Genomic DNA, 16254 nt, shown 5'->3' on the forward strand with positions numbered 1-16254 from the left:
GGCATCCTGGTTTCAGATCTGTTTAGCCACCAGCTAACTTTGTCACCTTTGGTAACATGATGTCCTGCTCTTATGAGGCTCAAGAGAACTATTGTAAATGTGTGCAATGTTTGTAAACAGTACTTCTTTCATAGTGTCAAATAAATTTTGCCTTTATCATTTGCATTTCTCTAATGAAAAAGAAATGGTCCCAACTGTCCCAGGTCACTCATTTCATTAGAAGTAGGATAAGCTAAGCAACCTATACCACTCAGCATTATACTTAATTATAATAATATTTCTTAATAAAATATATCTAGGAGAAGCATCTCTAAATATGCCAGAAGCCTATTGGTTATAACTATTACCTAATACTATAACTAGTAACAATTCCCAATACCTTTAATAAATCTCACTTATGTTTCTATAGCTTGTTTATGGATCTTCTAAAATTTATCATATATTCATGTGAACACTTGCAAATATACAGAAATATATAATATATGACCCTTACTTTAAAGTAGCTTACAATTTAGCTTGCATTAAAGATGTAGAACTCAAAAACAACTGAAACACAGAACAGAAAAAAAAATGACTGGTAAGTAAATTGAGTTGTTGATGAAATGACCTACCTCTTGCCTCCTACCTGGAACACTGCATTAAGAAGCATAAAACGCTAAAGGTCTTTAGCCACTCAATTTTACCACACCAAACACCTTCATTAGCAATGATATGTCTGGACTGATTGTCAAGAAATCAATATATGACCAAGAGCACATTCCACAGTGCATGTGAGCCTTTTCTTCGCAATTTTAAAGAGAAAAAAGGTACCTCTGTATTAATATTTATAATCTAATTAAGGCCAATGTTTATAGAAGATCTGTATAAAACCACCTCAAGTTGCATATGATCTCAGGGGAGTACCCATTGGCTATTACCTTCACTATGGGTATCTACTAACTTTAATACTTTAGTTTGTAACTTTTGGTACTCTGAATCAGATATACCTCAAAGAAGTTACATTTTGATTGATTTTTAGCATTTTCTTTCAAGTAGCATTGTAAAAGGAACTAAATCAAACTTTTCCTTAAGATTTGAGAATAGTTTTATGATGTTGCTAATGAATGTGGTGAAGAGACTAATATCTGACATTTAACTTGTTATGCGATGCATGCTTGTAAAATTATTTCTTCTTGATGCAAAATTAACTGTGAAATGATAAATAACTACAGCATTCACCAGAGAGAACTGAAGTGTGTGGCCATAAAATAATTTGTGAAAGATTTAATAAAATAACATCTCAAACATTTAATAAAGCAAAAGCAGAGCTCAAATCTGAATTTATCTCAATTAAACCAAGTGCTAACAGTAAAATTCAACATATCTCTTTGGAAGAGGGTCATTTTCTTAATTACTTTTTATTGTTTGAAATTAAAATATAATTAACCAAAGCTCCAGTTCTAGGGAATTCAATACCTTCTTCTGACCTCTGTATACACAAAGAACACTGATTTACATGTAGAAAAAACAAAATAATACACATAAAATAAAATAAACCTTTAAAAGGGTTTATAATATAATTACGTCATTTGCTCCCTTCCCTTTCCTACATCCAACCCCTTCCCTGTAGTAGTTTCTTCCCCTCTCCCCTCGTGTCCTCTATTTCTTTAATAGCTGATATTTTTCATACCTAAATAAATAAGTACAACATATACAGTGTATAAAATGGTTCTTGTACGTACATGATTTCAGATTGACCACTTGGTATGGGATAACCAGTTGCAAAGGTTGTTGCATGAATCTTAAAAGTTGTTATTAATAAAATCAAACCTGAGGCCAGTTATTGGGGTGAATACTGGAAGGTCAGAGAGACAGAATAAGCCACAGCTATCTCACCTTGCCAATTCCTTAGCTGGTCTTGTCTCCTCAGACTGGAGGCCTCTGAGTCCTCATCCCAATGGCTCTCAGCTGAACTGCTGCTCGAAAGCCTGAAGCTTAACCAGCCAAATGCCTAACCAGCCAAAATGCTTCTAGTTTCTCACTCTCATGCCTTATATATCTTCCTGCTTTCTACCACCACTCCCTGGAATTAAAGGCTGGCTTTCTGGGATTAAAGGCGTGTCACCATGCTTGGCTATTTCCAATGTGGCCTTGAACTCACAGAGATCCAGAGGGATTTCTATCTCTGGGATGCTAGGATTAAAGGTGTGAGTGCCACCATTTTCTAGCCTTTGTATCTAGTGGCTGTCTGTTCTCTGACCCCAGATATTTTTATTAGAGTACACAATATTTTGGTGAACACAATACCACCACAAAAGGTCTTTCCTGGGGAAGATTATTTCTCATGCTCTCAGCATTCTTTAGTTGCCTCTAGCTCTTTCTACAGGGTTCTGGCCCTGGAAGATTTCCTCCTTCCGTATTAGCATGTCTGTTTATACAGCCCTTGTTCAGATCCTTTTATTTTTTTATTTTTATTTTTTTTTTTGGTTTTTCGAGACAGGGTTTCTCTGTGTAGCTTTGCGCCTTTCCTGGAACTCACTTGGTAGCCCAGGCTGGCCTCGAACTCACAGAGATTCGCCTGCCTCTGCCTCCCGAGTGCTGGGATTAAAGGCGTGCGCCACCACCGCCCGGCTGTTCAGATCTTTTTAAAGACGCCATGTTGTTTAGATTTCATGAGTGTAGCTTTCCCATCATTTTTAGGAGACACAATCACATGCCGGCTTATAATCTTTCTGTTTCTTCCTCTGTCTTGTTCCCAACTCTTAGGGACAGTGTTGTAAATAGATCAGTTTGCTGGGTACCACAACATGACTTGTCCTTTGCATTTTGATGAGTTGTAGTTTTATGTAATGGCCTAATTGTTGCAAAGAGCAATGTATTTGATGAGGGGTGAAAATTACACTTATCTGTGTGTGTGAGGCTAAATATTTAGAATGTAGTTAGGGATTGTGCTAGTATAGGAAAGTGGCAGTTATAGATTCTCCTCTTAGATCCAAGATGTCACTAGACCTGGGTAGTTTGCTAAGTTTCCAATACCAGGCATTATTTCCCTTATGTTAAGAGGGCCTTAAGTACCATTAGAGAGAGCTGTTGGTTATCACCAAAATACACACACCACTGTTTTGTTCATGCTGGTTGTTGTTATAATTCATAGGCATTGGATCCCCTGGATTTTGTGTCCAAAATGCATGAAGAAAGAAACCCATATTTAACTAACCTTACACTGTGAAACTTTATTTAAGCAGTAAATTATCCCCTTTGCTCATTTTTATTATTGCTGAGTGTTGATATAATTAAATGTGTAGAAGGAAAAATATTAATTGGCATATCTAATTCACTTTCACTTTATTCTCTCTCTCTCTCTCTCTCTCTCTCTCTCTCTCTCTCTCTCTCTCTCTCTCTCTCTCTCTCTCTGTGTGTGTGTGTGTGTGTGTGTCTACTCTGGCATGCATGTATGCATATGTGTGCCATAGCAGGAGGTCAGAGGCAAACTTTCAGGAGTCAGTACTCAATTTCTAGGAATAAAATGGGTCATCAACCTTTGGCAACAAGTACTTTTGCCCACTTATCCATCTCTCAACCTACATATTGATTTTTTAAGTGACATATGAGACCAAGTAGCAAAGATCCTGGCCCATGTGAACTCTCTTTTTAAACTGCCTGGGGGGGGGGGGTGACCTGTGGTGTTTCCAAATATGTGCTCAGATGTGTGCATCTCTGCTAAAGATTAAAGTCAAGTGTCTCTCTGCTTGGCTCTCTGACTCTATCACTGAACTACATGTAGCTCACTGATTCAGCTAAGCTTTTAGCCAAAGTGCTCTAAGCATCCAGCTGTGTCCACTCCTTCGGTACTGGGGTTACAATGGCTCTTATAGGTACTGTGAACATGAACTCATGTCTTCACACTTGTACAACAGGCACTTTGCTCATTGAACCACCTCCACAGCCACAGACATGGGAACTTTTAAACACTATGCCAAGGATTTAAAACATCCTCATATTTCTGAACTATTTTAAACTGTCCTCAAATCAAAACTATTTTGGTTTTGGTCAAAAAAACAGTGGTATATGATTAGATTCCAGTGATGAAAATATGTGGAAATATGAGTACATTTTTCTGTTATTTTCTAGGCTTGACCTCATTGAAAATTTAAATATTAGTACAAGAAAATGGAACAATCGTTTTTTGTAGCCAGTGTTATGCATTCACATTCACAAATTATGTCTCTCATATCCCCGCACCTGTCCATGTTTGAACCTTTTCTCAACCATTTTAGGCAGTATTTCAGTTTATTAGGTCTTTAATGTTCAGTATTTATTGTTTAATCCAGCTTCTATTATGCCATGTTTTGTCTATGCACTAGTTGTTGGAGTGTCCCTGACATGGAATTGATCATTTATCCTGATAAGTTTTTTGGCCAGCTTAAAACCAAAGTCAAGTATAGTAAAAAGAAAAAAAATTAAAAACCATTAACAAATCAAACCAAACTTCATCTTATGTCCCAATCCTCATTTTCTGTTAGCATCCATTCCTTAATACTTCTACTTCTTTACAAAAAAAAATTATGTAATTGTATTACAATTTCAAAATCATATTTTAAAAAGGAAATAACACTGCCATATTGACTATGTTAAGCATGTTATTTAACCTGTTAATCCTAGCTACCAATTGAATAACTATATCTCATGATAATGCGGCTCGAGAAGTATCCCTCCAAAAATAGACAAGAAATGAAAGTGTGTTTTCAATTTATGAAATGTGAAAAAGTGCAGAGAGCCTATCAAGTTGGTTCTTGTATTCCTCTGCATCTTGATTCTGATGGGTGCTAACACACTGTGTCACAATGCAAAAGGCAGCAATCCTGTGGAGCCTCCAAAGGAGCTGCAGGCTTCTTAATGCCATTTGGAGTCGTAAACTGTCTCTTGGTAAATGAAACTTTTATGTCCTTTAAAAGTAAAACAAATAAGTTCTCATTTGTGTATTCCACAAATCGAGTGAATGTGGCTGGCTTAATGAGTGTACTTATGTCCAGTTCTCTCTGTGGGAGAACAGATTTATTTTGTGCCCAGATCCTGAGAGATCAAAATTAATTTTATCTCCTTCAGAATACCCTTTAAAAGTCAATTTCCCTAATGTCTGCTATGAATGTCTCTTCTGAAGCTGTGTTTATTGAAGCTTGTATTTTAACTATGTTTTGAGTTAATTTTTTATTTTCTTCTATTGCAGTGTGGAGACAATCAATGATGGAAATTTCCACATTGTGGAGCTACTGACCCTGGATTCAAGCCTTTCCCTCTCCGTGGATGGAGGAAGCCCTAAAATCATCACCAACTTGTCAAAACAATCTACTCTGAATTTTGACTCCCCACTTTATGTAGGAGGTGAACTTTCTTCCAAATCCAATGGTCTTCCAACTCTGTGCTTCTCATTATAGATCAAATCTGAAGTTACTGGTGCCTGGTGCCATGATCATTGACACTGATCAATCATTGTAATTGGCCAACAAGTATAAAACAGAAAGAGATGGAAGTGTCTCTTAAGGGACCATTCGGTCATCCTGGTTCTGGGTCTAACTCAGTATGTCATCGGGTCACAGAAGGACATTAGTTCTTCATCTATGACATACTAGCTAGGTAATTTACAAATAGTGTCATTTAATTTTATATCTGTCTGCAGACAGAAGCAGAAAATTGGTTAGAGATCAAGTTAGAAAATTATAAAATAAGGCTAGGGAGACTCCTCAGTGTATAAAGTGCTCAGGAACCTGAGTTAAATGCCCAGCATCCATGTGAAATGCTAGGTAGTATGGTATACTTACAATTTCAGTGCTGAGGAGGTTGACAAGCAGATCCCCAGGGCTTAGTGGATCTGCTTGTCTACCTATCCTACTGAGTGAGAACCAGGGCAATGGAAGAACCTATTTCAAAAGAAACGGTACAGGGATCCTGATAAAGAACACCAGAAGTTGTTCTCTAGCCTACACACACACACACACACACACACACACACACACACACACACACACACACAATTAAACAAGTTTGGCACAAAGTAGTACAAAGGAGTCCCCAACCCTGCTCCCTTAATGAGGCAGAAAATATCAGCTCAACCCAATGTTGCCATGCTGGTATTTCTAGAAGTTCATACAAATTATAGTGTAATTGTCACTGAAACTCAATGAAATAATCAGTGACTCAAATTGAAGGATTTCATCAGACTAGTAGGAAGTATATTTGTTTAGCTGGGCTCTTACAGTGAAGGAAAGAAGAAAACCTTGGCAAGGTAGGCTACTGCTAGGAATGCTATAGTCCAACTCCAAGTCTTACTTTAATCAATAAGAAGGAAGTTGGGGAAGAGAGAAAGACAGAGGCAGAGAGACAAAGAGAGATAAGGAAATACAGGGAGAAAACCTATAAAGAACAGAACTCTTACCATTGTCTATGTCTGGAAAATAAAGTGTAAATTGGACACAGAATTACAAAATTCAGAAAAAGGATAACAAGACGTGATATTGAATTGAAATGCAATAAGTTAAATTATGGAGTTGATAAGATTAACTTATTTAACAGATAACTAAAGCCTCTAAACATGTCAACACACTTCATTTCTTCATCAGGACTAGTATTTTTATGAAGTTCTTAGTCTCTAAAAAAGATTAACTTCAGGATGCTATTCAATCATCTTAATCCTTCCAAATCTTCAAAAAAAAAAAAACCAAAAAACTATTGCTTGCCATTTTCTCCTAAACCCAGATCATTTCCATTTTTAATAACTTTCATAATTAAAAAGTTATAGGGGGCTGGACAGATGACTCAGTTTAAGAACACTGGCTGCTCTTACAGAGGACCCAGGTTCAATTCCCTGTACCCACATGACAGCTAACAACTGCCTGTTACTCCAAGATCTGACACCCTCACACAAACATACATGCCAGCAATACACCAAGGCACATAATTTTTTTAAAAAAAATCATACAACACTGATGTTGTTGTAAAGGGTTAGAAAAAGTTCAGCACCTTTGATTCAATTATATGAGTGCTTATGGGCCATCTACTATACCTTGGGAAGCAAATTAATGAAAGGTCTATGTCACAAAGCTGAAAAATAAATGTCCCTTCTGGTCCCAGAAACATGAAGCATGTAGACACATCTCTGAATCACTGATGGGACATTACAATTAAAATCTTGCAGATTGACTATACTCAACAAGTTCATAGGAGTCAACGACTATGAGGATTATGAGACTCTTTTTTAAATTAGTTATTTGAAAACTTTTGTACTATGTGCTTTGATCATGTTCATCCCTCCCTCTATTCCTTCTAAATCTATCCTGTTTTCCCTAGCCACCATGTCTTTGTCCTTAAAAAAAAAAATACAAAACTAAGTTCAGTTTGTGCTACTCAGTTTGTGTTATTCTTCACTGTGTGGCTTCTGCTGGAGCTTGGTCAACTTACCTGGAGAATCACTTGAATAAAACTTCCCTCTTCCAGTATTAACTATTGTCGACAGCTCCTGGACTATGGGTGGGACTTCATGCCACCTCTTTCTCCATTCTGAGATTGCCTCTGGCTTTAGTTTCTATTTTCACCTATTCTGCAGTGCACAGAGTTGCCTTGCAGTGTGTAAAGCCAGCCCTGAGTGTTAACCATGATGTAAAAGGGATGAGATATATATTTTAAGCATTTGCTATTACCAATATAGTGCTTCTCTTTTAAATAACGTTTTTATTTATATGGCACTGCTTTTAGTGGCTCAACCTTCCATTTTCAGAGAAAACTGAAGTAAAACTAGAAAGTAAACCCTACTTTATTCATTTCATAGTCGCAAAGGTGCAGCCTCAAGAACTTTATAAAGCTTTTAGAAGTTTGCAAAGCTAAATTGTGGCAGACTATTATTTAAGTCCAGGTCTTTCTGACCCCAATGCCACCTGCATTGCCACTTAATTTTTTACAAAAATCAGAAAACAAAATGGCTTAAGTAATATGGTTTTGCCTTTACTTCCAAATTTGTCCTTGACTTGAATTTATGGTGCTTTTACTCAAAAATATTTCAGTGAATGCTTTAAGAACCTCTTAAAATATGATGTTCAGTTCTTTTTAAAACTCAGATGAAATTGTTTAAGACAGAAAATTTTTAAAACGGGAAAAATTGAACTCCCAATTGAGAAGTGTTAATCCTTCTGAGGCTAGAGGTCTCTGAAGAATCCACAAGCACCTCTGAATATTCAGGACTAAGGGAAACCATCTTGGTATCAACCTCACTGCCAGAGAACACACTGACCCAACCTACTTCCTCCCCAGGATGTGGTTATGGTGGTGGTTCAGGCTTTAAAAAACAAAGAACCCAGCAGACCACAGCCCGACTGTCACATGGCAGAGGCAAGAGGAGCTGAGTCACCAAAAAGGAAGCAAGGTCCCTGAGGAGGGTACCCTGTATGGCCTCACCATTGGTCCATTGCAGAAGCATTCTCTGGAAAAATGCAAACTGATAGTGCAACTAAGCTTGCTCTTGCATTACTATTCATGATGTTTATGTAACATAAACCAGAAGAATTTTCATGTTTTCCCATCTAACAATTGAACTAGAACACTTATTACTTAACTGCAAGGGGAAGGTTTAAGATACAGACATAGGTATCTAGGCACACATTACCAAAACAGTGTCATCACCTTTGGACAAAAGATTTAAATAATGGTACTATGCCCCTTGGAGTCATTTCAAAACATAAAGAGACTGGAAAGGCTTTTTAAAAAATCCATTTACTAAGTTATTTAGTGAATGATTGGTGGATTAATTTACTTCCAATTAAAGCCCATGAAATACAAATGAAAAAGTCATGAAAAGCAAAATCATGTATTACCAGGTATGGCAAGGCATTGTGCATCTGTATTCTCAGCACTCAGGAGGCTGAAGCAATGGAATTTATGGTTCCAGTTCCTCCTGGACTGTGCAGTAAATTACTATTTCAAAAAAAAATTACAGATATGCTTCTGTTTATCAGCTAAAAACCAGCATTCTAACTATGCATATGAAAGTGATGACCCAGAATAGTTATTGGTTAGAGGGATAATTCAGGGTAGAACATGCGGTTAGAGGTGTTTGGGTCAACCCCAGGTCCAAAAATAATCTAGAAAAGGTCTTGATTTTTATATGCTATTGAAAGTTGAGCCTGTACATACTATGTAGCTATGTTGTTTTATAGATTTTCACCTTCAAAACTACACCCTCTGAAGTTGTAGGATTTGGGACTAAATGAAACAAGTTCATTCTTTGCTTCTCACTGCTGAAGAAACTGGCCAATCTCAATTTAGTCTGGATATGAGCACAAATAAACATTGTATCTCCATTGAAATGAGCATTTAAAACAGCTTTGGAAGAACTTCATTTTTAACTGTTTTAAGAAATGACCCAAAATGAGGGTCATTAAATTCCACATGTTTGTGATGGATGAACACCATTTAGAAAGACTTTCCCCACAGGAAAGAATTTCCTGTCACTGATACTCCCCTGAAAATAGTCAACTGCATGCCTCAATCTTGGTGTAGTAGTACATTCTCCAAGACCAGACACACACCATGTGAATGTCTTCACTCATAGAACTTTAAATTAAAGACAAAGAACTTAGTACCTGGTCTAGTGTGGCCATGAGCCCCCCTGCATCAGAATCACCTGTGGTGCATACTGACATTTAGAATTCTGTACTTGTCCTCTTTCACAAAAGATCAGCATCTCGGGGTGGGGAAAGATGGGAAGATGCTCTTTGAAAATACAATTTTGGTAGGACATAGGTACAAGAAGCTGACAAACAATTGCTCTGGGCTATCTTCTTGTGGTAGAGATGAGGCAACTAAGACCCAGAGAGGGAAAATGACTGGCCAGAATATACTCTCTAAGTAAACTTTCTCATTGCAGTGTCAATAAATAAATAAATAAATAAACTTGAAGGAGGAAGGGTTTATTCTATATTACAGTTTGAGAGCACAGTCCATCTTAGTAGAGAGGTCATGAAGTTATGAAGCAGCTGGTCACTGATGCAGTCGGAAAGCAGAGTGAGATGAATACACTCAATGGTGTTTCTTCTTTGTATTGAGCCTAAGATCCGAGTTCATGATACTTTAGCATCCACATTCATGACATGTCTTCCTTGTTGTGTTAGACCTTTCTGCACAGACCCTGGGTTGTGTTTCCCAGTGAGGGATTATTTAACGTTTGGGCATGGATACGAGGAATTGTGCCGATTAAGTTAATTGATGTGGGAAGAGCCATCTTAATAAGAGCCTCACCATTCCCTAGGGGCAGAGGGGGTGGGATCCAGGACTCTAACATATAAAGTGAGCTGAGTATTAGCTTACCTCCCTCTCTGCTTCCTGACTCCGCATGCGATGTGGCCAGCTGTTTTAAACTGTTGTGGCCCTGACTTTGCTGCCATACCGGACTGTACCCTTGAACTGCAAGTTGAAATGAGCTTTTCTCCCTTGAGTTGCTTTTGTTTGGGAATTTTACAACAGTATCAGGAAAAGAAACTCAGACATATAGTTATTTTTAATCATATCAACTAGATAATGAAAATTAACCATGAAACACTTAACCAATATTAGAGACTTGACCTCTAGACTAGTAGCTTTGTATACCTACATGCCTGCTTTTGGTGCCTATTAAGACTCAAATGGGGCTTTTGGTCTAGGGAAGAGAATTATGGCACAGAACAAGAACCCTAGAATGTAATGGTCCCTGGGAGAGTGAAGCCCAGCCTATGATCCCAAGCAATAGCTCCGAGTCCCAGCACAGTTGAATCATGAGCACTGGGAGGCAAATCATTTGCTCAGAGGCTTCCAACTCCCTCCCATCTCCTCATCCAGTGTCCTACAAGGTCCTCTGTGTAAAGTACTGTCAAGAAACTATTTCAGGGTCTGGATCAGGCCATGGAAAGATTCTTCAGCTTTGCCAAAATAACAGTTACCAGATGACTGTCACTTCTGGAATGTATATACCCCAAGATTGCAAATGCTGTTTGTGATGAAACTTAATCCTTTTTTTTTTAAATTTTCTTACATAAAAGCTTCATTCTAAGTAGAAAAAAAAATCATATAAATGAGGTGCTATTCAGATAAGAAGCAAAAATGAGCTTTTCAAGCACAGACATCCTCAAGTGTGCAGGGACAGTGCCCCTGAGGTGCTGGGTTAGTTGCTAAGTTAGAATTTGTGAAGTTTGAGGTGGGTTACTGAGAGCTACAACTCGAACTCTCAGAGTCCTGGTAGACTGAACCTGGGCTCCAGGATTAACAAGGGTAGGCATGCTGACATGGGTGGCATGGAATCTGTGGCTCAAGCTCTCTAAGCTCCATCCTTCGATGTTATAATCAGACAGAGAATTATAACTGGTGGCTTCCCTGTGTGCATGGTGTCTAGACCCACGGGGAATGGAAAAAATGTCTACCTCTAGTTTTTCTTTAAGTAGACATTTTTGAAGATTATATAAATTCATATATATTACAAGTTTTGTTTGAGATAAATTTACCAATTAAGAACTGACACCAATAAACTCGGTTTATTTTAGTTAAAAGTCAGAATAACTGTATGCAGTTACTAACTGTGAAAAGCAGTAAAGTCTCACTCTAAGAATAACTTACTACATCTTACCAAAATGAGAAACAAAATGTTCAGCTTTTCTCTACCTCTTCATCTGAGCATACATATTCCAATGTAATAGAAATGGACTGATGAACCTCAATATTTCTCTGTAGCAAATGACCGAGGAACATATAAAGACTCTTAACTGACATGCTGTTTCTTCCTAGGCATGCCTGGGAAGAATAACGTGGCATCATTGCGCCAGGCCCCTGGGCAGAATGGTACCAGCTTCCATGGCTGTATCCGGAACCTTTACATCAACAGTGAGCTGCAGGACTTCCGGAAAGTGCCCATGCAAACCGGGATTCTGCCTGGTTGTGAACCATGCCACAAGAAAGTATGTGCTCATGGCACATGCCAGCCCAGCAGCCAGTCAGGCTTCACCTGTGAATGTGAGGAAGGGTGGATGGGACCCCTCTGTGACCAGCGAACCAATGACCCCTGCCTTGGAAACAAGTAAGTTCCAGTGGCTTGGTACTCAGTAAATATGCTAAATTCTCCAAGCAAATCTAAGAGAAGAAGGCGGGAGGTTGGCAGAGCAAGAGCAGGGGCCTAGAGAAATCAACACATTAGAATTCTGTTCTCTGTATTCAGACATGGTTTTGCCTAACCACCATACATTCCGAACTCCTCTATCAACCTTATTTACACTCCTATGCTTCTCCTTCACTATAGATGTGTACACGGCACCTGCTTGCCCATCAATGCCTTCTCCTACAGCTGTAAGTGCCTGGAAGGCCACGGGGGTGTCCTTTGTGATGAAGAGGAAGACCTGTTTAACCCTTGCCAGATGATAAAGTGCAAGCATGGCAAGTGCAGGCTCTCTGGACTGGGGCAGCCCTACTGTGAATGCAGCAGTGGATACACCGGGGACAGCTGTGACAGAGGTAAGCTAGGTAGGCACCTTGTCACAAACCACGAGGGATGCCTCATCCTGGGTGAAAGACATAAGAGTGCAGTGAGGAAACTCTTGGCCCGGGCGTGGCTTGTAACTACTGTTGTTGATTGGTTCTCAGGTGGTATGCATTTACTAACTACGAAAAGCAGTCAAGTCTCACTCTAAGGTCGTTCCATGGCCATCAGACATCTTATCACAATTTGACTTGCTCTAGAAAGTCTCTTTTTCCCTTCTTCAGAGTACAGCTACCCAACTCAACTGGAGCCTCTACCTGATCCCTTCACCTACATGTATTACTAATCTGGCTCCAGAGAGAGACCATGGAGGTGGTAGCTCTGTTCTGGTTTGAGTACAGAATCACCGGGTTGGAGTACAGTCACCCTTGCCCTTAGCATCGACTGATTTATCACAGTAAATTATGCAGGTGAGAGCGATGGAAGCCGGCTGTGTTCTCAGCCCACCTCTCTCTGCTTTGTTTCCAAAATCAGAACTTGCCTGGCCTCCAGCTGGCACAGACTTTGGTGCATCAGACAATAAGATGAACGTGCCTGCAGAAGCCTTTAACAGATGTCTCTTTTTTGAACTACTTCATACTAGCGTAATTTATGAAGTTAGTGGAATGTTACTTGTATTAAGTAACATATTGGATAATATTAAATTCTGGGCCTAATAAATTAAATTGCATTCTCTGTGAAACTGCTCCCCGTGGTAAACAAAACCAGCTGTTAGTCCTGTAGAAACAGAAGATGTGTATTTTTTTTTCTCCTTTTTTGCAATAAAGGAAAAGATTTAGGAATCCAATTTTCTTGTCAGAACAAACATGTTGTATTTATTGTCTACATATATAGCATTCACTTTGCTGGAAATAGAGGCCTAAAAGATGCATTTTTCAAGGAAGATTGGATCATGCCATCAGTCCATAATGTAGACTTCAAGCATCACACTAAAAATAGCAGTTTCAAAATGCTAGGAAGGACAATGACCACAAAATGGAGATCTTGACTTTCATTCGATCACTCTACAAAACTTACAGTGTCTGTCTTTAAAAATGCTCTTATTTCCTTGTTCTTTTCTAGAAATTTCTTGCCGAGGGGAACGGATCCGAGATTATTACCAAAAGCAGCAGGGTTATGCTGCCTGTCAAACAACAAAGAAAGTATCTCGCTTGGAATGTAGAGGTGGGTGTGCCGGTGGGCAATGCTGTGGACCTCTGAGGAGCAAGAGGCGGAAATACTCCTTCGAGTGCACAGATGGATCCTCATTTGTGGACGAGGTGGAGAAGGTGGTGAAGTGTGGCTGCACGAGATGTGCCTCCTAACTGCATTTCTAGCAGCTTCCATCTTTGGCGAAGGTTATACACTTCTTGACCATGTTGGACTAATTCATGCTTCATAATGGAAATATTTGAAATATATTGTAAAATACAGAACAGACTTATTTTTATTATGATAATAAAGACTTGTCTGCGTTTGGAAAAAAAATAATAAAAGACATACTTGTACTAAAGCTTCCCCTACACTGGAAAAAGTGTGAAGAAAAGCCACACTCGGAGGCATTAGTGCAGCAGTGGGGACCATGGCAACACGGAGCCATCTTTGGAACATGCTAATCCTAGCAGAAGCACATATACAAGAGCCTAACATGGGACTGTACATTCACACGTGATTGCCCAGAGCATAAAACCCATGACCCCCTTCACATCAGTGCAGTTCACAAGAACACACCAAGCACAAGCATCTCAATGGGACTGTGAGGCAGGGGAATGGAAACCCAGAATTTGTAGATAGATCCAAGGGATGAGAAATATTTTGTGGAAGATATAAAATGTCCTGCCATCTGGGTTTCATTCAGGAGAGAAATGGGTGTGGAGGGCTGCAATGTATTTTATTGTCTTTGGCAAAGATACATATCTGCAGAAACAGCACACGAAGGTGTTTATCTACCACTTTCCAGTATTAATTTTTGTAATATAAATGATAAAGGAGATGATAAAGAACCAATAGATTATTGATAAATAAAAAATTAGTAATAATATGAATTTTTGTTTTTATGAGTTCTAAATAGCCCTATACAGTATTCATTTTCAACGAGAAATATTTATTGTATTAAAGTACATTGTACTTAAGGATTTAGGTCATCACTTTGGACTGTTTCTCGATGCTTTAATATATATTAATTTATAATTATCCTGATATTTTTGTACATTTTCAAACTTAAAAAAATCAGGATTTTTTTGGCAATAGAACTAACATAGGATGTTATTTTGGTATCTTGGGATAGGTATATGTTGTTCTCTTGGCTGACCTCGACATCTGACCACTGATGTCACTGACCTGTGGCCTCTTTCAGGACACTTGCAGAGGGTTTGCAAAGGCTATGAGTAAAGACAGCAAGTGTACCCATCTGTCATATGTCCTCACAGGAGGAAGGAAATTATCTGTAGCGATGGACAATAGGAAATAGACCTTTTACAAATTAATTAATTTTTCCCTGCCATGCTTTGGGGAAGGGGGGAAGAAGAAAGACTGTCATGTCAAAAACTGTAATTTTTCTCCAAACAATAAAACTCCTTGATTACCTTACCGCTCCCATGTTAACAAGTTTGCTTCTAAGTGACATTGTAGAGTTGATAATGATTTATAGTTGACTGTGCTCTTCCTTCATGAAAATCCCAGGGTGCCCTGTGAAGATGCAGATGTTTCTTTAAAAGAAAAACTCTTTTTAACAATGACAATTATGCTTTGTCTTTCTACAGACTAATATCGGTTACACTACTGATGTTTGTAAATTAAAAGATGTCTACTTCATTAACAGCTTGGCCGTTTTCTTAGAAACTGCACTGCTTTGCAGGTGTTTTGTTATGAATTGGATATAGTGACATGAAAGGAACAAGAAAGACAACCTATGCCTTTATGTTTCCAAAAAATTTGCTTTGAAATTAAAGTATTGTCACATCTGGAGGCTGCATAAAAGAGATAGATAGAATACATATTCTTTGCTATGGAAAATGCATTAAATTAAATCCTTCCACCAAAAGGAATTATAAAATGAAACAGAGCTAATACAAAGGGTCTTCTTTGGGTATCACTGCCTTTGCTAGATCCAGCTATCCAGAACTAGCAAAAATTCATATCAAGGAAGTGCCATTGTCTAGGAAGAATATTAATACTTGACCTCTACTGTATGAGGGATTCATCTCTTTTTAAGACAATCATGCCCCCCCCCCAGGCACACACAATATACCCACTATTCCAGGTGTGAACATCCAGTCACTTATTCATTCATGTTTAAAATGACTTTAGTTGTATTACATAAATATTAAATAACAATTATAAAACATTCATGTGTTACTATGAGTTCCTTTCTTTTTCAGAGCTACTGAATCATTCATGAAGCAAAGAGTCATCTACAAATATAACAAGATTTCCATCTGATGTCCCAGATAAACACCATCCTAGTGGCTAGTGTTTGCAGTTTCCTTGCTATAGAGCAGGACCTATGATTGAGTTTTATATGTAAAATCTCCCTCATCTCTATAAGTGAATGGAATCCCTGTGTTCCCTGGTATATTGCAGTATATAAGGCTGGAAATCAAAGGAGCTGGACCCAATATTGGGCAGTTCATACTAGTGTATTTGCTGATAATATAGACAGCCATTCAGCCACAGAATGCCTCTACTTGGAGACTGCTAAGTTTGAAGCCTGATTATCTGTGCTATTGATCATGTATATGTAAATAATCTTA

At 38.4% G+C, this 16254-nt stretch overlaps 1 protein-coding gene across 7 annotated transcripts in view; it reads left to right on the forward strand.

Annotated features, from left to right (window-relative positions):
• Positions 1–15320, forward strand: part of Slit2 (slit guidance ligand 2) — a 336048-nt gene extending 320728 nt beyond the window's left edge. For all 7 annotated transcript variants that reach the window (XM_028865886.2, XM_028865890.2, XM_028865888.2 and 4 more), the window contains 4 exons: positions 5207–5361; positions 11779–12067; positions 12287–12498; positions 13586–15320. In XM_028865886.2, the coding sequence (XP_028721719.1) occupies positions 5207–5361; positions 11779–12067; positions 12287–12498; positions 13586–13827 (898 nt within the window). In that variant the 3' untranslated portion in view covers positions 13828–15320. The remainder of the gene's footprint in view (positions 1–5206; positions 5362–11778; positions 12068–12286; positions 12499–13585) is intronic.
• Positions 15321–16254: the final 934 nt, after the last annotated feature.

Source organism: Peromyscus leucopus, chromosome 10, assembly GCF_004664715.2.
Source record: "Peromyscus leucopus breed LL Stock chromosome 10, UCI_PerLeu_2.1, whole genome shotgun sequence".
Lineage (NCBI taxonomy): Eukaryota > Metazoa > Chordata > Mammalia > Rodentia > Cricetidae > Peromyscus > Peromyscus leucopus.